Genomic DNA, 25,212 nt, shown 5'->3' with positions numbered 1-25,212 from the left:
TCAAAGCAAATATTTTTTCCGCAACTTTAACATGAAAGGTGAGGCTAAACCATTTGCTGTGAAATCAGAAATTATCTTCAATTGAGAAAACAACACCTCTGATCAAGTATCAACCCAACAACCTCACAGAATGACAACTCTCAAAATCCTCAAGAGGTGTGTACACACCAGTACACGTAAAAGTTCATCAGGCGCCTGCGTAACAAAGACACGCCCTTTCTGGGTTTCTCTTAAAGCTGCGCCAGCAGTCACTTGGTTCCTTCACCCCACTGGCAATCACAAAACTAATTTACCCACAGCTTCACCCGGGTACGCGGGCGGTGCTTTTCCGCACGTCGACGCCTACTCCGCACAAAACACACAGGTCCACAAGCTTCAGCGACACGCACCGGATTTCTGGTCTGCAGAAAATGTGCAAACGCATTAGTCATTGGGCGTTGATTCGGCGGGGAAGTGGGGGGGGGGTTGGAGGGCGTTTCGAGACCCACGGGGTTGCAGAAGCGACCGACGCGGCTTCTGTTAATCCCAAAGCTCCTCATCGGTCCCCGCGGCGGTGAGTGGCAAAGTCTCTGCAAAGCAAAGCTGTTAGTTCCAGCTGGCGCATGGCGGCGGCTGCTTCGATCACCAGAAGCAATGAAGTCAATGGCCAGAGACAGGTATATACGTTTATATGTGCACAAGGTAATGTGTGGAGGGGTGGTCAAAAAGGGCAACGGGTTTCACTTTTGCACGTTACCGCCGAATGCGCCCGATCCCATCGGACGTCAGAAGCTGAGCATGGATGAGCTTGGATAGTGGTTGGATGGGTGACCACCACCGTGTATAAAGCAGGTGAAATAGTAGTAGGTGTTGTCGGCAGTGGAAGTCAGTGCAAAATCCATTGTTGTTCTGTAGACACACCCAAGCCTCTACCAATCCTGCACTAACCAGCGTGAAGTATGATGGACAGATAACCCTCACGGCCCTCATCCTGCAGTGGAATCACAAAAAACAGGATGTACATGCATCCTTAGAATACTAATAAGTGCCAATTATTTACCTAAATAAAGCCTCACTGCACAGAAAAGTTAAGTCAATTCCATTCACGAGTGTTTCGCCCGTGGCAGGAAACTGAAGTACCAAAACAAAACCCACTTTAAAATAAGGGGATGACACCTGGCTACGTCGCAGCCCCACGACCACAACACCTGACAAACCTTGGTATTGGGCACCCACCTAAGTTCTCACCCAGGTACAAATCTGCTTAGCTTGTGAGATCTGACGAGATCAGGCGCACGCGCGGTTAATCGGCCATAGGCCTCTCCTTGATATTAATCACCGCTTGTGTTTCGGGAAGTGGACAAATTTAGACCCTATATATAGCCACTTTGTATTGTAATGTATTAATGTGGTAATGTTACTGCTGTACTGTACTTCAAGTAGCACAGCGAGGGGGCACTTAAAATATCTTAGAATAGCTTTAACATAATAAAAAAAAGTTTTCTATGTTATGTTCTATTAAGAAGCGCCATTGTTCTAAACGCACCTTTTATAAATTGTCTTTAAGGCCAGTGTTATTAAACAAATGCGTGGCGTTTTCTACATATTAGGTTGGTGAGAGTTTTACAAGGATACACTTTTTGACCACCTCATTCGCACAGTATACATACACAATGTGGATATGTAAATGCACCTCGGATTATAACATGACCAGCTGCGCAATGTGCCGAAGAACACGTAGGTAAATATCATGAATCCAACTGAAATCCAACCACATGAAATTTACTTCTGTGAACCTTGGTGAGAGCCCAAAGAGTTGCATTCAATCTCACCCGCAACAAGAGACCCCCGACTGATGCGAGTGATCCTTTTTTTTTCACTGCCGTGCCGGGGGCGTGCCAAGCCAGCCCAGCGTGGCTCAGGAAGCCCCGCGTTGTTTCTTTCCACTACAGGAGGCGTTGCTGCTGACTTCGCACGCAGTGACCAAGTCGAGGCGCATATAGTTGACGCCGTGTTCGAGTTGTTACTGGCTGATGTCACATACAATGCATGCGTCATTAGCACAGTGCCTTGCTCTACTTGGCCCCAGGCCAGAATCAGAAATCTTATGAAAAGGGAGCAGCATGGTTTGATTGTGTCTCGGCACGGTAAAGAGCCAATTGAGAACCACCCGCACCCGGAGAGCCCTGTGCTGGCTCGGCTCGGATTTGGTAGTGGAAAAGGGTCACTTGATTACACAGTGAGATGAATGAGGTTAAATATTTTGAATCGGAGCTCTGTTTCTACTGGATATAGTTCTACTCGGCAAATGTGAGGCTACTAATAAAGCCCACAACAATATTGCGCAGCAGTTATATTTTTATTAAATGCATTTACATATATTACCTACAATTATCCAACATCATATATTACCTAGAGAGCCATTAAAGGCTCCTCCACCTTCTTTTAGAGGCTCCAGGTACAGTAGTTACAAACGATCCAACCCACGTTTTTTTTAAAGTGGGACAAAGAAGAGTCCATTCCACACCTTTTAATTGTGGCAAATTTGCAAATCCGGACCTGAAGTGAACCTCAACAACAACCTTTACCAACCAACCAACTCGTGTCAAGCGTTACGCTGAACAGTTCACCTCCATCCCCACGCACGTGATGCCACCTTTAAAAACACGGCGGTGAAAGTCAGCAACAAGCGCTGTAATTGCAGCAATCGCACAGTTTGCTGCATTGGCATGAGTAACTTTACAATCATACGGAGCACAATTACATCATCTCGTTTTAAAAATTACTACGCACTTTGCATACAAAAGAATTTGGTAATTCATACAAACTCACTGCTTTGCGTAGTATGTTCTTTATTATTTTAGCAAATCCGGAGATCAGTAAATATATATAATTATGGATTGATGTCCTTTAATTTAGTCAGAACCCATTATGACTCATTATATCTAGGCTGTCTAGATGACAACAGGTTGACCTTACAGTCACCCTGCTCTAACTTGCGTAGTCCACAGCACTTGTCTCTATCGGTCATCCTGAGCCAGCAATGGATATTCCACATTTCCATGGCAGGGCCTCGGTATTTCCATAACACCCCCAAAACCATTCAATATACACTTTCGTGTGCATTGATTTCCAACGGAACATACGATAAAATGTTGCCGGTTTCTAATTAGTGACCTCCAAAACTATCTTACTTTAACCGCTGCCAATGAGGCACGGCGTTGTTTGAACATTTCATTGTAAAAGTAGTCATGGAAATGCAGCACAGGCGAGCGTTAAACCCAGTGAGGAAGGAGACGGGGTCACGTGAGGTGTGGAGGGTGGGCGGTTGGGAGAAAGGGGGCGGCAGTGCCTGTGAGATGCCACGCGACCTCTGCCCTGCTAAAGGTCAGCAGGCCATTACCGTCGATTGGGGGGAGTAGGCATCACCACCGGCAAACGACTGACCAAACCAAGCGGACTGGTTTCATGTCGATTTGGGAGGGAGGGAAACAGAGAGGAAAATTACAACACGTCAACACGGTTCAATGCCAAATTAAACACGAGGGAAATGAAATGAGTCGCACAACATTCAAAACTACACACGGAAAAATGTACACACAGATGCGTTGACGTGTACCTGGTCCACAGGCAAATGCATCTCTGCACACAAAAAGCGGTACACTATGCATATTGGCAGTTTTTTTTTGCATTCCCCATTATTTGTGTGTTCATAAGCCGATGCCCGGAATCAGCAACCACTGCTGTGGCTGGACCAGCATCAAACCTCATGGGTCTCCTTAGACCTATGAGTCACCATTCAACATTTGCAGATCTCATATCACAATCACGCTTGTTCAGCATCGGTAATATAACACAAGGCATGTGACAGACATACTGACGGGCATATCACAGAAGAGCTTCCGCAACTTCTTTGCATTGCCTCTTATTCCCACCCGGCCTGCTACTGAGCACTGTTCATTGAAGTACAGTTCATTGCATCTCATCAATAGTTTTTAAATCTCACAGTTGAAATGTAGCCACCTTACGTGTGGAATAACAAACCTGACATCATGGGCAGGGGAACTTCATCAATGCATGATGTTATACAACAGAAACCCTGTTAACGACTAAAGGCTTAACGACGGGCCTCCATAGAGCCCAGTGTGTAGTGTATAGTAGTGTAGTGTATAGAAGTGTAGTGAAAAAAAGTGTAGTGGAGTGTATAGTAGTGTATAGTAAAACCCTCTTAACAACCACCCCTGTTAACGACTAATCGCTTAACGACGGGCCTCCATATAGCCCAATGTGTAGTCTAAAGTGTAGTGTATAGTACTGTAGTGTATAGTGTAGTGTATAGTAGTGTAATGTAGTGTGTAATAGTGTAGTATATAGTAGTGTAGTAGTGTGGTGTATAGTAGTGTGGTGTATAGTAGTGTATAGTGTATGGTAGTGTAGTGTATGGTAGTCTAGTGTATAGTAGTGTAATAGTGTATAGTATAAATCTTGACTTAAAGCTTTCGTGACTGCAAGAATTCATATTCTTTGGGTCTTTTGGTAAAGCCACATAGATAGAAAAAGAAAAATAATAATAACAATATCACGACGTTTTGATCGCAACACAAGCAAATGTCATCAGGTGAAAAATATAGCGGGAGAGCTGCTGAGGCAGGAAAAAGGTTCGAGATGGGTGTAGCCCAAGGGTCAGTGGGCGGGGCTAGAGATGAAATTTGCATGTAAATGTAAGATCGGAGAAATCTTGACAAACAAAGCTGTGGGGGTGGCCATTGTATTGTGAGAGATTAGCATGTCAATGTAAGAAATTTGCTTGTAAATGTAAGATATTAGCATGTCAATGTAAGAGATTTGCTTGTAAATGTAAGCTCGGAGAGAGCTCGGAAAGAGCCATCGCCACGTGGAGGTGGAAAAGGATGGCAAGCTGCCATTTACTAACACAGCTAACGGTGGCTGTGTTAGTGAATGTATTAATATATTAACGTATTAATATTTATTGTTTAAATATTGGGTGAAAAAGGGTAACTTCCGATGCTATCAGAACGAATGAAGCCTTTAACACGTATTTCCTATACTCGCTTAATGACCAAATCACTTAACAACCAAATCACTTAACTACCGGTTTAGTGGAACCAATTACTGTAATTAAGAAGGGTTCTACTATATATTGCATTCTCCACACTATGGTGCGGTACAACCTATTCACGATTAGTATGCTTGTGCACCTAGGAACAACTCACCGAGTCTCAACTCTTTTTTCAGGAGGGTCTTTGGCAGGTAAACAAACATTTTAGTTCAAATATTGGATGCCATTTTTTCAGCCAAACAGGAGCGAAAAGTTTCCGACGAGAATCACGGTATTATTTTATTCATAATGAAGGTTTTTGGGTTATTTATAAATGTGTCGTAACCCTCCACCACCCGACACGGCCAATCAGCAAAAAAGTGTTACGATGACAAAAGACAAATAGTTCACTACTATAGCCCACCGGTGTGTTGAAGAGTGAATCCACAACATTTACAGTTTGAGTAAGACGTTTCGCTGGTAATTACATCCAGCATCATCGGGCAATTTGCCAGAATGGTAAAGCCTTCACTTGCTCCCGGTCTTAAATAGAGCAGCTTGGTGACGTCATCATTTAACTCATTCAGGTGCAGTGACTTGAGGCGGAGGGGGGGGTATTGTAATTATATAATCGATTGGTAATCAGTCAATGGTTATGATTAGCAATGAGTTGTAGATGAGTAATTAGTTGTAATGTGTGTTATTGTGATTATATGCTACGTTAGTAATCCGTTAATTAGTATGTGTTTCCCCTATAAGGAATTGTAATATGTATTATTTAATAATACGCTTCCAAGCCGCACTAAGCCTGTAGCTGTCAGAGCGATTTTTTTATATAGGCGTTTTGCTGATGACGGAGCCTTTGAATGCACATTAGCGCACGGATAGCACGCTCAGTGCCGATTCCGTAGCCAGTAGCCGGGTAGTTTCAAATAATCAGTGCATCAGAACTGCTCTCATCTGTGGAGTGTAACCAATAACCACCGGGAGAGCATTCGCTAGTCGGGAACCCGCAACGTCTAAAGTGTGGCTGCTGCGCCTCTGGGCGGTAACTCTCCAATCCAGCATGCAAGTCATTGGCCCGACAAGAGTTTGCATCATCATCTACGCTGCCGTCACCGTGTTCACGAGGTACCCAGCGATGCATCGACACCGTCGATCTCCGCATTCTTGCCTTTGCTATGGGACACTCGAGTACAGACAGCGCAATGACAACTGGGAACATCTCGCTTCACGTGCAAAAAGAACGGCTCGGCGAGCCAAAGGTCCCACCTGCTTCATCTGGCTCTTCAGCTTGCTGATGCCAGCACGCTCAGTCTTGGTGGCGCCCGTGTGGTCCACCCCTCGGATGGAGATGCCCGGGCTGGAGACGGCCGACGACTGCACTGAGCGCACTGCGTACAGAGGAGGGTGTACGTCCCGAGCACACGGTCGACACTAGACTTCTTGGATAAAAGTAATGAAAGATTATGCTATATTCTTGGTTCTTTCGGTAAAGTCACAGATGGGAAACAATAAAATAATAAAAATATAAAACAATAAAATTCTCACGACATTTCGACTGCAATACAAGCAATCATCATCAGGTGTGAAAACCACAGCAAGAAAATTTGAAAAAAGTGGCGTTTTTTTACGTTAGCACTACGGAGAGCGATTTGGCAGTTATTCAGATGGACGAGTCCATCTATGTTCGGAAAAGAGGGGGGAGACGAAAATAATGCATGCGGTCTGAAAAAGTGTGAACAATCAATTAAGACCCAAAATGGTTTATCAAATCCTTCCAATGATTGCTAAGCCAGAATCCATCTTCTCGGTTGAAATTGTCTCTGTGTTTATATATGTGGATAGCCTCATGGCTTGGAAAGAACCTCTGTCTTGGAGAAGTCAATGTCATGTGAGCCTACTGAATTATAACAGTGATCTGCCACGGCCGAGGTGTTGGTCCTACCGTGTTTTAGGTCTGCTTTGTGTTCTCGGATGCGGTCCGAGACATGTCGTTTGGTTTCTCCAATGTAACTACTACCACAGAGGCAACTTAGTTTGTAGACGCCAGGGTACTGTATGTCCGGAATCACATCTTTTACAGACGGAACCAGATCACAGATTTTATGTAATGTGTTGAATCGGACTTGGATCTTGTGTTTATTCAAGATTTTGGAGATCTTTTTTGTGATCACCGCAATGTAGGGTAAAGTGATGGTTTTGAATGGCTCCTCAAGAGGGCCCTTCTTCATGGTTGGAGTGATAGCTTTGCGGATTGTGTAGTCGAAGTAACCATTAGCCTTAAGAGCTTGGTGTACGTGCTTGAGTTCACTGGCTATGTGTTCCTGGTCGGATATGCATTGGGCTCTATGGTGCAGAGTTTTGATGAGGGAATTCTTCTGGGATGGATGGTGGTGGGAATCCGGTTTCAGGTAAGCATTCGCATGGGTAGCTTTCCTGTAGACAGTGGCTCATTGAACCATCAGGTCTCTTTTTTATTAGGACATCCAAAAAAGGTAGCTTGCCATCTTTTGTTCTGCTTATTTTATTTTCAGCATTTGGATGCTTGACCAATACCAGTTACTTTGTATGTTTTCATTAGTTACTAGCGGGAAGTACCCGGTGTTGTGTGGGGGAAAAATATATTTCAAAACTTCTCTTAAAAACATTAATATACACATGTAGAGCAGAGAAATACACGGTGCGCACAGTTAAGCGGGTGCAATGGAAGGCAAACAGGTGTGCACGTTGCAACATGAGGTTTGCACCGATAAACCGACGGTAGTTAAGGGGAGAAGCGGGTGCAACTGAGGTCGAACAGGTGCTACGCTGCGAACGGAGGTTGGCGCCAAGGAGACGGGAGATGGGCGGTGATGATAAGAGATTAATGTGACAACTGGCGCCGGCCTGGCGGCAGCTTAAGTAAAAATACGTGAGGTCTCGGGATGAACAGGGGGATATAAGCAGGAGTGTGCGTGAGCGAAAGGGGGTTGCTGCCGGGAACAAAGAGTGAAGACATCTCGCCACTGCCACTCCAGCCGTCAACGGGACCTCAACCCTCAAGCCGTCATCGGGCGGGAGTTGGCTGAACCCCCCGCCCAGGACAGACGGGTAAGCGGGTCTGAGGGAGCGTAGGTGAGGGCAGCGGTGGAGATGCGAAGTTGCTGTGTGTACAGTCGTTGAGTGCGAAGACGCTGTGTGCGGAATCGTTGAGTGCCAAGACGCTGTGTGAGGAGTCGCTGTGTGCGAAGACGCTGTGTGCGGAGTCGCTGAGTGCGAAGACGCTGTGCGTGGAGTTGCTGTGGGCGAAGCTGCTGTGTGCGGAGTCGCTGAGAGCAGAGCTGCTGAGTGCAGGATAAGTGAGGTGCAGAATAGCTAAGAGTGGGGAGAAGTTAAGTATATGTGACCGGACAGACAGTTCTTGGAGTGCCTATAACTGGCGCAAGAACAGGTGAATAAAGTGTAAGCAGGTGACTTGTTACAACGTGTCGGTGTGAGTAATTTTTGAAGACACTACACATACACAAATACCAAGCTATTGTGAAAGCCCGGTGTGCCGTTTGTCTGTCCATTTGTCCGTCAACAAAATAAGAGGCTTGCAGAAGTCCAAAAAACTATAGTAAGTGTGGGGTAAATAGTTGATCTGAAAGGTTTCCACAAATTGTCGACCACCCCCCCCTTAAAAACATATTTTTACTCCATTGTAGGCATATATACCTAAACACCCTACATACAATAGAGTGAGTAGTATCTAGTGACTCTATAGTAGTATCTTACTCTACAGTAGCATCCGGCTCTACTGTAGTATCTGCAGACTCTGTAGTAGTATCTGCTGACTCTGTAGTATCTACTGACTGTACAGTAGTATCTACTGAGCCCAGTAGCATCTACCAACTCTATAGTAGCATCTACCAACTCTATAGTAGCATCTACCGACTCTATAGTAGCATCTACCGACTCTATAGTAGTAACTACTGATGATAGTAGTATCCACTGATTATAGTAGTAACTACTAACTCTACAGTAGCATCTACTGACTCTATAGCAGTATCTACTGAATTTAGTAGTATTTACTGACCATGGTAGCATCTACTGACAGTAGTAGTATCTACTGACTCTATAGTAGTATCTACTGACTGTAGTAGTATTTACTGACCGTAGTGGTATCTACTGACTCTATAGAAGCATCTGCCAACTCTATAGCAGTATCTACTAACTCAATCATTGTATCTACTGGCTCTACAGCAGTATATACTGACTGTAGTGGAATCTACTGACTATAGTAGTAACTACTAACGCTGTAGTATCTACCGACTCTATAGTAGTATCTAATGACCGTAGATCTACTGACTGTATAGTAGTATCAACTGACTGTAGCAGTATTTACTGACCGTAGTGGTATCTACCGACTCTATAGTAGTAACTACTTACTATAGTAGTATCCACTGACGATAGCTTTTTTAACGCAATGAAAATGCAGTCAACCTGCTATAATCATGCAAAACAATGCTTGTTAATGATCCACGAGTGCGTTGTGCAGTCGAACGGCAATAACAATTTAAAGCACCGTTCAATCAACATTCTACAATGGCTCCTGACCCGTCCATCAGTGGTGCTTGCCAGACTCCCAAGTGTCCCTACCGGGACATGAACCTGTCCATGTTTCAACCACGAGGGCCCTTACCGCTGCGTTCTACGCCAAACTCCTTGCCACTCAGGATGTGGTGCAGGAGATTCTTCATGTCGGACGGGCTGAGGTTCATGAGGCTCTCGGAGGCCTCCTCTCCTGCACACGAGAAAGTCACGAAAAGTGAAGGACACTCCATGGTCAAACGCTGTTGACCTTCCCTATCAACAGGTCTTGCCACGAATTGCAAAAAATAAAAAAAAATAATGCGTGAGATAGCTATAGGATCAACTCGCCAGAATCAAGATACTGTGATTTTTTTACCACAAGTATGTGTTATTAATGTAGAGTTGATGACTTGTAATTTGTGCCTATTTGGTGTTTGAACATCTTAACACCTGTATCTACACCAGAAAGGGTAAAGCCTATTATTATTTTTCAAACTCTGATGCTAAATTTTAGGGATTGCTTATACAGCACCTGAAATTGAAAGTGAATAACCCTTCAGTTAGTGTATGGCAACTGTGGTCACCCAGAACAGATCGTGGAACAGGTAACGGCTCGATGCCCGATTCACAAACACGAAGCGGCATCATCACACTACGCTACTCCCAACACATTCATCTGGCTCAACCATCTCAATATCAAATTATTGCCATTGCCCGACGTCAACATCAGCCGCACGACGTAGAAAACGTTAAACTATTGTGAGCAGTAAAACTTTGTCGATCACGAGCTTGGAGGACAAAATCTTGGACAGGGGCAACTCAGCATCACCAGTGCCATCATCAACATTCATCTCTCTGGGGGTCGGAAAATAACCACTCACCGGCGAGGTCAAATGATTTAGTCGGAGAGCAGTTAACGGTGGCTGCTTTATTTGAAGAAAAAAAATCTCTGTTAAGCCACTGCTGGACCGGGGCATCCCCACAGCTTGTCGGTAATGGGGGTTGTTTGGTCACACTTCACCAAATGAGTCAGTGTGGGTTGGTGGGATGATAGAAGCTAGGAACGGTTCATATATCACTCCCCACTGATGTTAGCCTTGGCCGAGAATTGAGCTCGGGTCACCGGATTCATTTTAGTCCACTAACCACTGTGCCACCACTATTTGACAAACGTTTTCACTTGATGAAGAGGAGTTATTTTGGAAATCTGCTTTACGAAACGAGTTTCTACCAATGGGACACAGCTATTAAGCAGACTCTTAAGTGAATGATAAAAACACTCAAAGGTTGGAAATTGATCTGAATAGTTATACAAATAAGTCACATGAAAGATGAACTGGCTTAGACAGCTTTGTAAAAATCAAGAGAAGGGCTAAGAGGAGGAAATAGCGGTGTTATGATCACACTTTTATACGAACAAGCCGAGATACCAAATTGGTGATCGAGGGGGGCTGGGGGTCTAACGCAGTTGTGGCGGCGGTGGTGGCAGTGTGACGTGTACGGCTCACCGGAGCACTTGAGGCTGCGAGCGAGCTCCGTGGCCATGACCTGGATGATGAGGCCGATCCTCAGCCGAAGCATTTCCACAAAGAGGCTGGGCTGAGTCCGCACGTACATCGCCAGGTACACGATGATCTCCTACAGCATACACACACATACCCATGGTGATTATGTATCCTGCTATGCTCTGCTATCACTGATAATAAAAATGTCGAATGTATCCATCATCCCTCCGGAGTGCGATAGATCAACTATCACTTCATGGGACTTGAACAAAATCACAAGGAATGCGCTCTAACTGGCCAGATGTCAGAAGTTAAGCAGGCACGAGCACTGGTTCATGCTTGAATGGTTGACCACGAAATAGGTAAACTTATATAATTTACTTTTTTAGCCAATATTATTATGATTCATAACTGTTTTTTTTGTAAGTTGGAGGAAGGTTTCGTGATACAATAATAATTTAAATGTTTAACAAGCCGCCGCACATATTCACTCGCTCCCGAAGAGAGAGAACGACTCGGAGGCACGAGGAGGAACCACACACGAATGGGAAAGGCAGCCCACTTGGTGAACCAGTACCAAATTCTCCCCTAAAGCTATGCAGTCTTCTATTTATTAAGATGTTAACAGCCACTTAATGAATGCTTACATGTGGGAGGAAAGCGGAGTAACTGGGGAAAACCCACAAATGAGATGTGGCAACACTATTCCATACAGATTTAATTCACATTTTGCTGTACTGCCTTTTCCTGGCAACCAAGGGTATGACACCTCGATAATACCTATGATGGGAAGGGAGTTTCACAGCATGTGTGATCCACCAACCTTCACCTTCACAGCACTGGATTACAGGTGTGCATAGCCACTACCACCGGGCAAGTAAAATTTTAAATAGCTGTCCCTGCCATTGTATTGTTAAAACACGGCAGCCTTGGCACTAACGAAGAATGCCATGGCCAGATGATAATATGGCCCAACCAAAACCTAAATTCTGAATCATATTGGCTGCAAATACAACTTGTGTATTCACTTGTTCTGGCTTGATGGGTTTTTCTCATCATTTACAGAATGTGTTGGATTTCGATTATTATTGTTATTGTTGGGTGAGCAATGTGATTCTAAAATAACGGCAGCACAAGAGAGAGCCACTCCAGATAGTGTAGGCAGCAGGGCAGGAGTGAACCGATATCAGTACCTGGGTGAGGACGGCAATGCTTATGTCTTGACCACACGCCTCGTATATCAGTTTTGTGAATTCATCGGGAGGGAGAGGCCTGTGGAATAGACACAGAACTCAACATACACACACTCACTAACACAAACTCACCAATTTAGCATTCCCAACCATCAAGGCTGTAAGGCAGCACTTCTACTACTGAGATTAAAAAAGAAAACTCTTAACATGTTGGTCAGTAACACTCTGGGCTTAATAGGAAAACAACACAATAGGCGACGTCTCCGGCGGCAATGGCTCTTCTTCAGAGTACATCAGGCAGTGTAATTGACTAACAAGTTGATATTTGGTTTAACATGTAGTTGGCTTTCGCGACCAATATTATCCATAAGATCATTTTTGGGTCAGATTGCATAAATATGAATGTGTCGTTAAACCCGCCACCACCTAACACAACCAATTCGTCAGATTTGTCACGTAAACCCACAACAATACTTTTCAACACACCCGTGTGCTGTACTAGTTACGAATTGCCACATTTTGTTTACGTGCAAACCTTACTAATTGGCTGTGTCGGGTGGTGGCGGGTTTAATGACACATTTATATTTAGGCGTTCTAATCCAAAAAACCCGATTATGGACGTTGATATTTTTTGTTATTTGGGCTTGGGCACCGCTGCCGACGCAACTATCACCAAAATAATTATGTTGAGATCAGAACATCACAAGAAAAGATGCTGTCGTGGTGTAATTGTCAGCATACTGGACTTGGAAACTCGAGGTTGCCGGTTTGATTCAATCTGCCAGCGTGGAAACTGAAACAACGGTGCAAGCCTCTTGGACACCACCAGCCTCTGTCCACCCACTTAATATAAATGGGTACACCACAGCAAGTCACAATTGGCGGGTCCCTGTGGTGGGATGAACTGTGGTAAACGATTAGCACAGTTGACTAAGTACGCATGAAAGAAGTTCGAAACACACATGCATACAGAAGAGTAGGCCAAATGACCTCTAGAAGGGCTCTGTAGAGCTATTTCCAGTGGAGGCATTTCTCCCAGCAGTGGCGTGAGCAAGCACTTGCAGGGATGCACCTTCATCTTTTTACAATGAAAATAATTGGTAACATGGGCAGCATTACACATGCCCAGCCACCTTTGTCTCACCACTGCTGGTGTACCACACCAAGGGTGAGTGAGAGAGTAGTGAAGGGGCAAGGGGGAGGAGGTAATGGCCTGCCGCAGCGCATTAACTCGGCACTCAAAGGGGGAAAACCAGTTCATACGTCGTGATTGTCTTCTCCCGAGGCTCAGGAGGGAGTCCGACCGTCAGCTGCTTCTGATGAGACAGCAGGTCTGTCGCGGCCTGAATGTAGGGATGGAGACACAACGTAACTAGGCGAGAGCCCTCAGCAGCCAGGCCCCGTGTCTGCGGAACAACGATCTTCTCCAGAACAGTAGGGACTATGAGTCAGTTGAGTCTTTCATGTCCATCTTAAAATATTTTTTTGCTTGCTTATGTGTCAATTTTTTTTGCCTTTTTTCTGTCATCCTTTTTAGTTTGATTTGTTCAGGGTTTGTAAAGGGTTGTACTGTTTTACGCAAAGCGCTGTGAGGTCTCGCATGAATGGCGCGATATAAATACAATTTTAGTTCAAAAGTCCAGTCTGGGTCGCCGGTTCTCCCCTACCTCTGCGAGGACCTCCACCTTCTTGCGCAACATGCCCGAGATGTACCGGATGAGCGCCCACTGCTGGCTGGCTCCAGCCTTGCGATAGACCTCGCTCAGCAGGTCCCGCACGGTGGTGCCGTCGTGGCCCGAGATGCGCGTGTCCCATTCAGCACCCCTGCAGCAAAGACGCCGGGAAACGTCCCGCGTGAACGACGGCGTCAAAATTCAGGTCGCGTTTATCGGTCACGTTTTGTTTGCAGGGTGGCGGCGCAGTGGTAACACTCGTGTCTCGCAACAAAAAAAGCCCAGATTTGGATTCCCAACTCGGGCACCTTTCTGTGTGGAGTTTGTATGTTATCCCCCTGTTCTGAAAGTGATTTATCTAACATCATAACATTTATCATGCAGATGGTGCTTCATATCTGCAAGTGATGTACACCATATTATGCCCAACGATCCACTTGTTCAAGGCAAATGTTCCCAATGTGTTTGTCCTTTGACTATGAAATGGGAAAAAAAAACGACAAATTAAGTCAAGATTACAGGAAAGTCATTCTCAAAAGGCTATCACTCTACAATAAATGCTAGGCCAATGATATGTAAATGGCTGATGCATGCATCATTTTGATACCCTGTATTCAGATGATAAATAGTGTAACTGTGCTCTGAGCTCTTAATCACCCGAACATAGGGCACTTCTTAAATTTTAATTGAAATAATAATCCGTAAAAAAGCACACACACAAATAGGGACTATTAAATCTAGATTGAAAACTAATTTCTTAAGAACTGCTTTTTTGTGTTGAGTTTGTTGTCCTTCGCCCGCATCTCAGATTAGCATGGTGGCTACGTACGGTGCGAAAGAAGATCAACATACGCACATGCATACAACCGGCTCACGCTAGCAACACAGACAGCCATGCTTTGAACCGAGGATGACTCTCTTGAGTGTGAGAGAGAGCGCACGGGGAGTATGACAAGGAGTGACCCCGTTCCACTGTGCGCGAAGAGAACATTACGGGGGAGGGAGGCGCTCCTCACTTGACCACGAAGAGGATGTAGAGGATGTCCACTTGGTCGTGCAGGCTGGGGCACTCCTTGAGCTGTTCCACGAGCGCCTGCACGTCGATGCTGCCGTGCGCGTCGCGCGGCATCTCAATGGAGCCTCGCACGTGGTGCAGGGCCTCCTGTCCGTGGGCACGGCATACGACAAGCAGGCCTACTCACTCGGCTCGTCTCCGAGCGCTGACGAGTCGCCGATATTTGTTACGAAAATTTTGCCGAACATCAGCCTACGCTTTACCGTTGTATTTTACATTCACAAACTGGCAAATGGAATGATTGGCTGATATGCAAGGCACACAATTATTATATCACTTGTTTACCCAGGAAGGTCTCGCAGAGTCTCAGGACTCGTTTTCAGGAGGGTCCTGCCAAGTTTTCGCAGCAGGGGAGCAATGTTTCTGCGGTTTATAATCCTAACTGAGTTATTTGTAGCTAATTTTTCAGCATTGCAATGTTTGGCAAACACCAGTTACTATTAATGGGGGTTTATTTAGCCGTGGGAACAAACGGGAAAACCCAGAGGAGACCCGTGCAAGCACAAAGGGAGAACATACACATTTCACGTAGAAAGGCACCCAAATCTGGAATCGAACCCAGGCCCTTATTGCCATGAGGCATGAGCGTTACCACGGTGCCACCCGGATGAGATGGGCACACTCACTCACCTTCTCATCCTGTGCCGGTGGAGGAGCTTCCACAAGGTTTGGCGTTGCTCTGGGTCCAACAAGCACGTTCGTGGGCAGGTACATCGACACATCTGCATGGGGACAAGCAACACAAGAGGACATTTGACAACTTCAATTTCTTTATTACAATCTGGCCATTAAGTTGGCATACTTATGCCCTCATGTGTGTTGTCCCTCAGTGCCTGACAGAAATCAACCAATAATATTCCCCACTGGAGGGGCTCCAGACAGCCCCTCTAAGAGGGCACTTTGACATACTCTTGCCATGCTAGCCCGATATCTTGCAGCCTGCCAATTGACTCACTAGACAAATGACCAAGTATTCAATTCAGCAACTCAATAAGAGAACCCTCAGTGCACACCTGCAATTGCTTGTAAAAAAATGAAAGCTTTCAGTTTGCTCAGCGCAGCCCCAACAATGCCAAGTGGCGAGTAACAAACTGAAGGTGTAGTAGATAAGAGGAAGTACGTTTCTTGAAAAGGATCAAGGTTATGATGATAGCTTTGGAAGAGAGACGACGGGAGGGAATTCCAAAGTGCAGCAGTACGAGGGACGAAGCAGAACGAAAATTGGTGTCACCTGCGGTGTGACGAGTGGGTGAGTGTGATGTTGTAAACTGCAGTATGGTGGCAGCAGCACAGTGTGTATGAGACGAAAGTCTGCTAGGCCGAGTAGTCCTCACCATGTGGGAAGGACTGTCACTCGACCGAGCCCAGGGGTCGGCAACCTGTGGCTCCGGAGCCATATATGCGGCTTTTTAAGGACTGCTTCATGACGTTATTTATTAAGGACTGTCTCGTGTTCATCACATGCATTGCGGCTCTTGAAATATTGAGGGGTTCCCCCCCCCCCCCATATTCGAACTAAAACGCCTCTTCCTGTTATTTCGGTTGCTGACCCTTGGACGAGCCACACGTTCGCAGAAATCGGTAGCGCCAAGGGGACCGTGGCGATTCTCACTGGGCACGTCGAGGCCGCGGGCGTGCGTCACCAGGCTGACGATGTCACGCATCGTGTGTGCGGCGGCGCGGAACCTCTGCGGCCCGGCCTTGCCGCCGGCCGTGGGCGGCAGGCGCGACTTGGGCCCCGAGCTGTCGATGAGGTGACGTAGATACACGGACAGCTCGTCGTGCTCGTCCGCTAACGTGGGGAAAAAGGTGGACGTGGGCGGGGAGCGAAACGAGATATCGTCATCGAGAGCCATGGTCACTCCACTGCTGGATGAAGGGCCTTCCACCCCACAAGCCACTGCCATCTCTCACGATCCGACGATGTAATTATCCACCTGGCACCTGCCCACATGACGATTTCATCGACAAATAACCATGAGGTGGTAACAAAATAGTTTTTCTCTATTCGGAAGATTATAACCATACAAGTGGGTTACACTTTAATTCTTATTCTTTCTTCGAGTAACTACTGCACGTGACTTTGTCACCAGCTGTTGCTTAAGTGACGTCACACACGCAGTCATACCTGAAAAAAAGTTACATTGTAATCAAGGCAGTGTAATTCTTAATTCTATGGGAAGGCTTAATATTCTGAAAAGAAATACCATTTAATCCATCAAAGTATAGACATTATCTGTGAAGTTCCTAATCTCATGTCAGTTTCACAATGTAATCCCAAATCTGCTGTCCACTCCCAGCCCACTCAGGATGCCCTGGGACTCCTCATAAGTCCTGCCACGGCTGCCCCTGCGGATCGTCGTCGTCGTCGTCGGCGGCGGCGGCGTTGTTGTGACACCGGTGCTGCCCTCTCTCCTCTCTCGTTTTTTTCATTTCATAGTCAAAAGGACAAACACATTGGGAACATTTGTCTTGAACAAGTGGATCGTTTGGGATACTATGGTGTACGTCACTTGCATATTTGAAGCACCATCCGTATGATAAACGTTATGATGTCAGGTCAATCACTTTAATGAAGCAAAGCAAGCACAGCGCTGCACTGTTAATCAAGCCACTGCGAACCCAGCAGAGCCATCTGTGAGCTGTGAGTCGTCCATGTGTGAGAAAGTTACGATGCACAATGCATGCACTTGCATCCAGACGAATGTTCCCCCTGTAGCACTAAAACACATTTCAAATTTAAGTTGAATTTGCACAAAGGTAGAAAACTATTGGGGCAGGTGCTGTTAGCGAGCACCATGAAGGCTGGGACGGCACACAAGGGGGTGGGTGGCCAACACCATGCCCGGCCATCTTTGTCTCTCCAGTGTTGATGTTTACACACCACATCAGGTACACATTTGAGGCCGAGTCGACCTAGGGGAGGCTCATGACTGGTTCAAATAATCATCACTGGTGTCGGCCGTGAGCAAGAATCGCACTCGGGTCGCCGGGTTCACAGCGCAGTGCGCTAGCCGCTACACTACCGCTCCCCACGAAGTGTAGTGCGAACCGCTACACTACCGTGTAGTATAGTGTGTTCTCTTGGCATAGAATAGACACGACGTCCCGCGAAGGCAGTGCATTGCCTATGAGATTATAATGTTTGATGAATGTTCGCATTCCAAATAAAAAAACTGTTGCATTCCCATTAGGCCCCACAGCGGAAAGTGCAGTCTCCAACTCTTATTTGCTCCATCTCTCTGGCCTGCAATATATATGTAGTGGTCGACTTCACACGAACAACTTCTTCCTTTTTCCGACACCACTTTTATTACAAACGCTCACCATTACGCCTGTGGCTTCATCATTTCTTTGCTCATCACAGCTCGCTCACCACGCTGGCTCGCCACGCTCCCTTCCCTCTCTCACTGTCTCTCCGCGTAGTCTGTCTCTCTCCGTCGCCCGTTGTCTCTGTCTCCCTCTGTCGCTCTCTGCTGCTGTATCTGTCTGTCGCTCGCTGTCTCACTCTGTCTCTCCGTCTCACTCTGTCTTCGTCTCACTCTGTATCTCTCTCTCACTCTGTCTAGTCTCAATCTATCTCTGTCCCACTCCGTATCTCTCTCCGTCTCTCCATGTCTCTGTCTTGTCTCTATCTCTCTCTGTCTCTATCTCGTCTCCGTCTCTCTCCCTGTCTCGGTCTTGTCTCTCCTTGTCTCTATCTCTGTCTCTATCTCGTCTCCATCTCTCTCCCTGTCTCGGTCTTGTCTCTCCTTGTCTCTAACTCTCTCTGTCTCTATCTCGTCTCCGTCTCTCTCCCTGTCTCGGTCTTGTCTCTCCTTGTCTCTATCTCTCTCTGTCACTCCTTGTCTCTGTCTTGTCTCTGTCTTGTCTCTCCTTGTCTCTATCTCTCTCTGTCACTCCTTGTCTCTGCTTGTCTCTGTCTTGTCTCTCCTTGTCTCTGCTCCACTGCTAGCCTGGTCTGTCTCTTATGTCTTCTCTCTGACCTGCTCCGTTCCAGTCCCAGCGACAACCACAACTCTTCTTCTTTGGTTCTTTCGGTAAAGTCACGTAGAACGAGAATAAAATAATAAATTGATAAAATAAAATAACACAATAATATTCTCACGACGTTTCGGCCACAACACAAGCGGCCTTCATCAGGTGAAGGGAGCGAGACTGTCTGGTAGGACAGCGCTGTCCTACCAGACAGTCTCGCTCCCTTCACCTGATGACAGTCTCGCTCCCTTCACCTGATGAAGGCCGCTTGTGTTGTGGCCGAAACGTCGTGAGAATATTATTGTGTTATTTTATTTTATCAATTTATTATTTTATTCTCATTCTACGTGATTTTACCGAAAGAACCAAAGAAGATGAATCATTGCAGTCACGAAAGCTTTAAATCGAAACCACAACTCTGCTCTCCTGTCCCCCGAATATATCCCCGTTCCCATCAACTACCGATTAATTAGGCGGCGTACCCACGACTCCTCGTGTACCTGGCACCTGTCCCTTTCACCCCCCATATCCAGACACTTAGGCGTCACTCTGCTCCTGACAACAACACCCGGCCAATCACAGCCATATATCGCATACCAACTTAATTGGGCCGTTTCTCTCTCACCGTTCACCGTTGCCGCACCTGCCCAGCCCGACATGACCCCACTGTCCATAACTCGCGCGTCTTTACCATCCGCCCTGTATGCGCGTGTTCATCCACTACATATATACTGTGAAAAAGGGCCATTGCCCGAAACAACACCTGTTACGTATGTTTCCTGTTAAAGCTCACGGTGCTATTGATAAATGTGTCAAGTATTTTGTTAATTGTGCTCGTGCACAACTACCAACGCAGCATCACGAAATAATATGTTACGTGTGCTGTGGCATAACGCTGTCCTATTCATGAGGACTCCAAAACACCTGCATCACTTATGTAATACAAGCATGAATAACAACTTTAAATTATTTGAAAATTATTATACCAGCATAAATAACAACTAACAATTATTTGAAAATTCTTTTAAGAACCGCATCAATGTTTCCCAGTGTTTATGGTTCATATAATTTATTGTAAATACTAAATAAAACCCTCACTAAAGACAATACACTAAGGTTTGCTTGATATGCAATAACTTGGCGAAGTGGCTATTTTTTTTTTACTCAAAAGCAATACCAAACTAGGGTTAGTAATTAATACATAAGGAGTCATTCCCAAAGGAGATATAGCAATTATATACGACGTTTAATATATGCATGTTATCTCATCTTACAGCTACCTCCAACTAGCATTGGGTTAGTTTAATCTACTACTGGGATCAGCTGTGGAACTCCTGTCAACTAAAGTGCAATATTCACAACCATAGGAATACCATGGATTCTGGTTATGGCACTATGGCCATACCAGAAGGTTAAACTGTCACACAAATGATGATGGCAGAATAAGGTTGGTGGCATGATTTAGTGGTGGGTCATTTATCATTTCATACGCTATACCCACAAATAGTAGGCCACTCTTGCCAATCACATTGCAGGTTGTTAAATGTCCATTTCCGCTGCATTGTGCACTTTGGCAATTCCAAGAAAACCACAATACGTGGAGGCGGCGGCCACATGAATGTAACCAATAGCGACGCACAGGCGGGGCTCAGTGGTGAGCATGTTCCCAATTAGCCACACAGCCACCGAAACGAAAACAATTTCTTCGTATCGCCTAAACTGTGAAAAGTCGGCAATATGATACGGAATAATAGTCCTTATTTTGTTTTCCAAAACATAACATGCCACATTTCTTACTGATAAATAATTTTAAAAAAGGAATTTATCATCATCTGCCATGTTCAATTTCACTGCTGGATGAAGGGCATCTCCAAAGAGTCACCATCTCTAACGATGCAACAATCCGCCTAGTGCCTGCACACAAGCCGATTTCATAGCTCCGTCTCCCCTTTCGGCGTCCACCTGAACGCGTTCCATTCCTTGGCTGCCACTCGATCACTATTCTTTAACATCAGCGATCGTGTCTTCGAGCAACATGTCCTGAATTTGTCATTAGCTTACCCTATTGCTCTATATAAGTTTTGTTTTCCAAAAAAATATTTTTTTTGCCAAATTGCTTACACGAGTAATAATTAAAACCGGTGACATTAATCATGAGCGTTGCAAGAGCACTTTGATGCCGTTCATCTTCTCGCGCTGGTGACATTGCTTAAACGCGCACACTCCATCACTCGCATTGCCCCTTTCCCAACCCGCAGCTTCAGTGAGCAGCTTTAATCAAGACCACACGTTGGACAGTTATTACCCAACTCGACAAACCCACGATGTCCCGCTGCCGGGTGGGGGAAGCAAGATTGTTAGCGCAAACGGCATTCATAAGCTGTTAATATACAGCACCGCAAAGCACAGCTGCCCGCAGACAAAAGAGCACAAGAGATATAACCAGACCACACGAGAAAAGGCAAACTGTCGCAAACCAGTCAATCAAGTGAGCCTTCATAATTGTAATATGGCAGTCCTCGACTTACGAACGGGTTCCATTCCTGAGCCACGTTCCCAAGTCCAACGGTTTGTAAGTCGGAACATAATAATGCACCGTATTTAAATGCCAATACGGTCAGTGTTATAAAATCTGTCATAGTTCAATAAAAGGAAGCATTGTTAAACGCATAAATACAGAATAAATATTGTACATGTGCATGTAATACTGTAATAAATATTGTATGGTAAATAAAGCATAACATAAAATAAGAAATAGAAAAACAAAGTTTTATTTTCACCGACCCAGAGTCCCGATGCTGGCGTGCTTAACGGAATGGGTGCAGTGAGTCCCCACAATTGCGCGCACACACAAAGATCCCCCATATAAATTTTGATTTAAAGCTTTCGTGACTGCAGTAATTCATATTCTTAGCTCTTTCGGTAAAGTCACGTTGAAGGGAAACAATAAAATAATAAAATATATATAAAACAATAAAAATTCTCACGACGCTTCGACCATAACACAAACGAATTTTTATTGTTTATATATATTTTATTATTTTATTGTTTCCCTTCAACGTGACTTTACCGAAAGAGCTAAGAATATGATCCCCCATATAGCCTTAACAGACTGTTGGGCAAATGCTGTTAGCGAGCACCAATGAAAGCCTACACGGTACACGAAGGGGTGGGTGGCTATCACCACGCCTAACCGCCTTTGTCTCCCCAGTGGCAATGTTTACACACCGCACCAAGTACTCATTTGAGGCCGAGTCGACCTCGGGGAGGCCCAGGACCAGTTAAGATAAACCGCCACTTGTGTTGTTGGCCGTGAGCGGGAATCTAACTCGGGTCGCTGGGTTCGTAGTGCAAAGCACTAACCACTACACTACCGCTCCCCACACACACTCTCACACACACAAACAACACTCACTCCCAGAGCGAGACCGACCCATTACATCTCGTGGAGGATCACTCCTCTAAATAAAATTGTTCTGCGGTTCAGTTTGCAAGTGCGAGTTCGTGTCTTAAGTCGACGTTAAAAATAAATATCTCATGGAAGCTGGTTCATAAATATGGATGTTCGTATATAAGGCGTTTGTAAGTCGGGTGTTCCTAAGTTCGGGCGTTCCTAAGTGCGGGTGTTCCTAAATGCGGGCGTTCCGACGTCGGGTGTTATTAAGTCGGGTGTCCGTAAGTCGAGTGTTCTTAAGTCGAGGACTGCCTTACAATTAACACTACGTACAGTGAAAGACACTGCCCAACACAATGCACACACTGGCATCACTTGCTGTGGAAGATTAAATAATAAAGTTGCTCAAGTTAATATTTGACAGTGGTCAAATGGCTTGAGACGATACCACACATATGAAGGCCAACTCTAGAACACAAAACCAGAACAAAAATACAAAGGAGAAATGTATACATAACAAAATATTATAATACACAAAGAACTGTAAACATATAAAGGAAAATCATCAACTCAGCTCCAATAAAACTCGCAAATTACAAACAGTACTGGATTGAGGCCGAGTCGACCTAGAGGAGGCCCAGGACCAATTCAGATAAACAGTCACTGGTGTTGTGGGCCATGAGCGGGAATCAAACTCGGTTCACTGGGTTCGTAGGGTAGCGCACTAACCACTATACTACCGCTTGCCACACACTCACACAAAAACAAAGATTCCCCGTATAGCCTTAACAGACTGTAGGGGCAAGTGCTGTTAGCGAGCACCTATGAAGGCCGGAACGATACAAAAACATATAATGTACCTGGGATTGGCCAAACATCTCAAATGCTGAAAAATGTTCTGCAAATTACTCATCTGGGATTACACATAGCAACATTGGCCCAACTGCAAAAACTTGGCAGGACACTCCTGAAAAAGAGTTTTAATACTCGGTGAGGATTTTCCTAGATAAACGAGCACAACAATAATAATACTAGAGCTCTATGGCTTACGCGGTATAAGGTAAAATATTGGTAAAAATGTGGTCCCTGTGATAGCACCGTATAATGGCCAAATATGGAAAATGTTGTATGTATTTTTTATATTTCATTAAAATTTTAGTTACTCAATTGTGATGGCTTCATTTGTAAGGCAAAGAAATGCGTCTATTCTCTTAAGACTGCCATGGGATATGAATAACCAACTACATAAGCTGGAGCGGAGTTCATCATTTGACGTAAAAACCTCATGTTATAGAATCAAGAGAGCACGAACAAAGAAATCAGACTAAGCCATAGCCATGAGGAGAGTGAAATGGAGCGAGAGAAAAGATCAACGGAGGGAGAATGAAATGAAGAAAAAAGCGAGGTGATGAAGCTGTAGATGTAAAATACAAACTCCATTAAACAGAAATAGTTATGAGGGGAAACGTTAAGAAAAACAACTGAAAAACAGAGTGACAAGAAAGAATATGCAGTTAAAATCAGTGGATAATAATGAAACAATATAGACACAATTGGATTTGACAGATAACACAGTGAAAATAAGGTAAAACTAAGGATAGAAGGGGCCAGAGCTGGCCAGAAATCAAGAGTCAAATGTTATTAACGTGAAAATGTAGAAGAGGAAGATGGGGACAGAGACAGTGAATAAAAATGACAGTGCCTGAGAAAATGTACTGAGACGAAGAGACGGAGAACACAAATAACACTGAGATTGGACCAGACCTGGTTGCAAAAATAAATTGTCAGTTTAACACGTAGGCTTTCGCGACCAATATCATTCATAATAAATGTTTTTTGGTTTAGATCGCGTAATCATGAATGTGTCGTAACCCTCCACCACCTGACACAGCCAGTAAGGTTTGTCACATAAACAACGCGCCAATGAGTTACACTTTCAGCCCACCGGTGTGTTGGAGAGTAAACCCACGTTTACAATTTGAATACGGCGTTTCGCTGGTAATTACATCCAGCATCATCGGGCGATTTTCCAGAATAGTGAAGCATTCCACCTGCTTACTGTCTTAAATAGAGCAAGATGACGTCATCACTGAACCCATCAGGTGCATAGATCAAAGGCGGAGGGGGGGGGGGTTAGTGTTTACATAAAAAAGTACCCGGATACCTTCGATAAGGCCCGTGGTGAGCCAGCGCTATTCCATTTTGGCCTCCGTCAACTATAAAGTAGTTAAATTAACAATTTAGTGCTATTTTTATTCATTTATTTCCTTATGCCCCTGCACGCATTTGCGCATGCACGACAAAGGTGACCGGGGGTTGCCCCTAGCAACGCACACGCCTTCGTTGGTGCAAACAAAATACAAACAAAGCTGAGGAAAACTCTTCAAAGTGTCATATCCTCTTCTCCCCCCCGCCCCCCAATGTGTGCACTTACTACTTTAGGGTCGGTAGATACTAATATTATAGCGCTTAGATACTATTATTGTAGAGCGGGCGGGGGGATGGTTGGGGAGGGCGAGGGAAGCGGCCTAGCCCTAGCCTACCAAGGTGCCACCTCGGATGGCAGGGCAACCTAGGCGAGGCCTGGGGCTCTGCACGGGACTAGGCCTCACGACGCCACTCTGTCAAGTTAGTAGTTTGCGCTATAGAGTCGATATATACTGCTACAGAGTCAGCATGTACTACTGTAGTGATAGCAGGTACCACCACAGTCAGCATGCACTGCTGTAATCATAGTAGGTACCACCACAGTCAGTATGCACTGCTGTAGTGAAAGCAGGTACCACCAGAGTCAGTAT

The 25,212-nt window shown here is 45.2% G+C and overlaps 1 protein-coding gene across 4 annotated transcripts in view; it reads right to left on the bottom strand.

The window, feature by feature from the left end:
* LOC116955682 (phosphorylase b kinase regulatory subunit alpha, liver isoform-like) overlaps positions 1-25,212 on the bottom strand; it is a 75,061-nt gene that overhangs the window by 12,243 nt on the left and 37,606 nt on the right. For 2 of the 4 annotated variants that reach the window (XM_076053527.1, XM_076053528.1), the window contains exons 19-29: positions 16,655-16,834; positions 15,673-15,764; positions 14,984-15,129; positions 13,962-14,118; positions 13,558-13,637; positions 12,294-12,372; positions 11,104-11,233; positions 9,705-9,806; positions 6,311-6,432; positions 3,383-3,439; positions 489-569 (exon numbers count right to left, since the gene is read on the bottom strand). In XM_076053527.1, coding sequence (XP_075909642.1) covers positions 489-569; positions 3,383-3,439; positions 6,311-6,432; positions 9,705-9,806; positions 11,104-11,233; positions 12,294-12,372; positions 13,558-13,637; positions 13,962-14,118; positions 14,984-15,129; positions 15,673-15,764; positions 16,655-16,834 — 1,226 coding nt within the window. The remainder of the gene's footprint in view (positions 1-488; positions 570-3,382; positions 3,440-6,310; positions 6,433-9,704; positions 9,807-11,103; positions 11,234-12,293; positions 12,373-13,557; positions 13,638-13,961; positions 14,119-14,983; positions 15,130-15,672; positions 15,765-16,654; positions 16,835-25,212) is intronic. The other 2 variants (XM_032976926.2, XM_032976927.2) reach the window with 2 other exon arrangements.

This window comes from Petromyzon marinus, chromosome 61 (assembly GCF_048934315.1).
Source record: "Petromyzon marinus isolate PM22_M1 ecotype Great Lakes invasive population chromosome 61, UKy_Petmar_22M1.pri1.0, whole genome shotgun sequence".
Taxonomy (NCBI): Eukaryota; Metazoa; Chordata; class Hyperoartia; order Petromyzontiformes; family Petromyzontidae; genus Petromyzon; species Petromyzon marinus.
The sequence above is the reverse complement of the archived record's forward strand: the minus strand, read 5'-3'. Positions and strand labels throughout refer to the sequence as shown.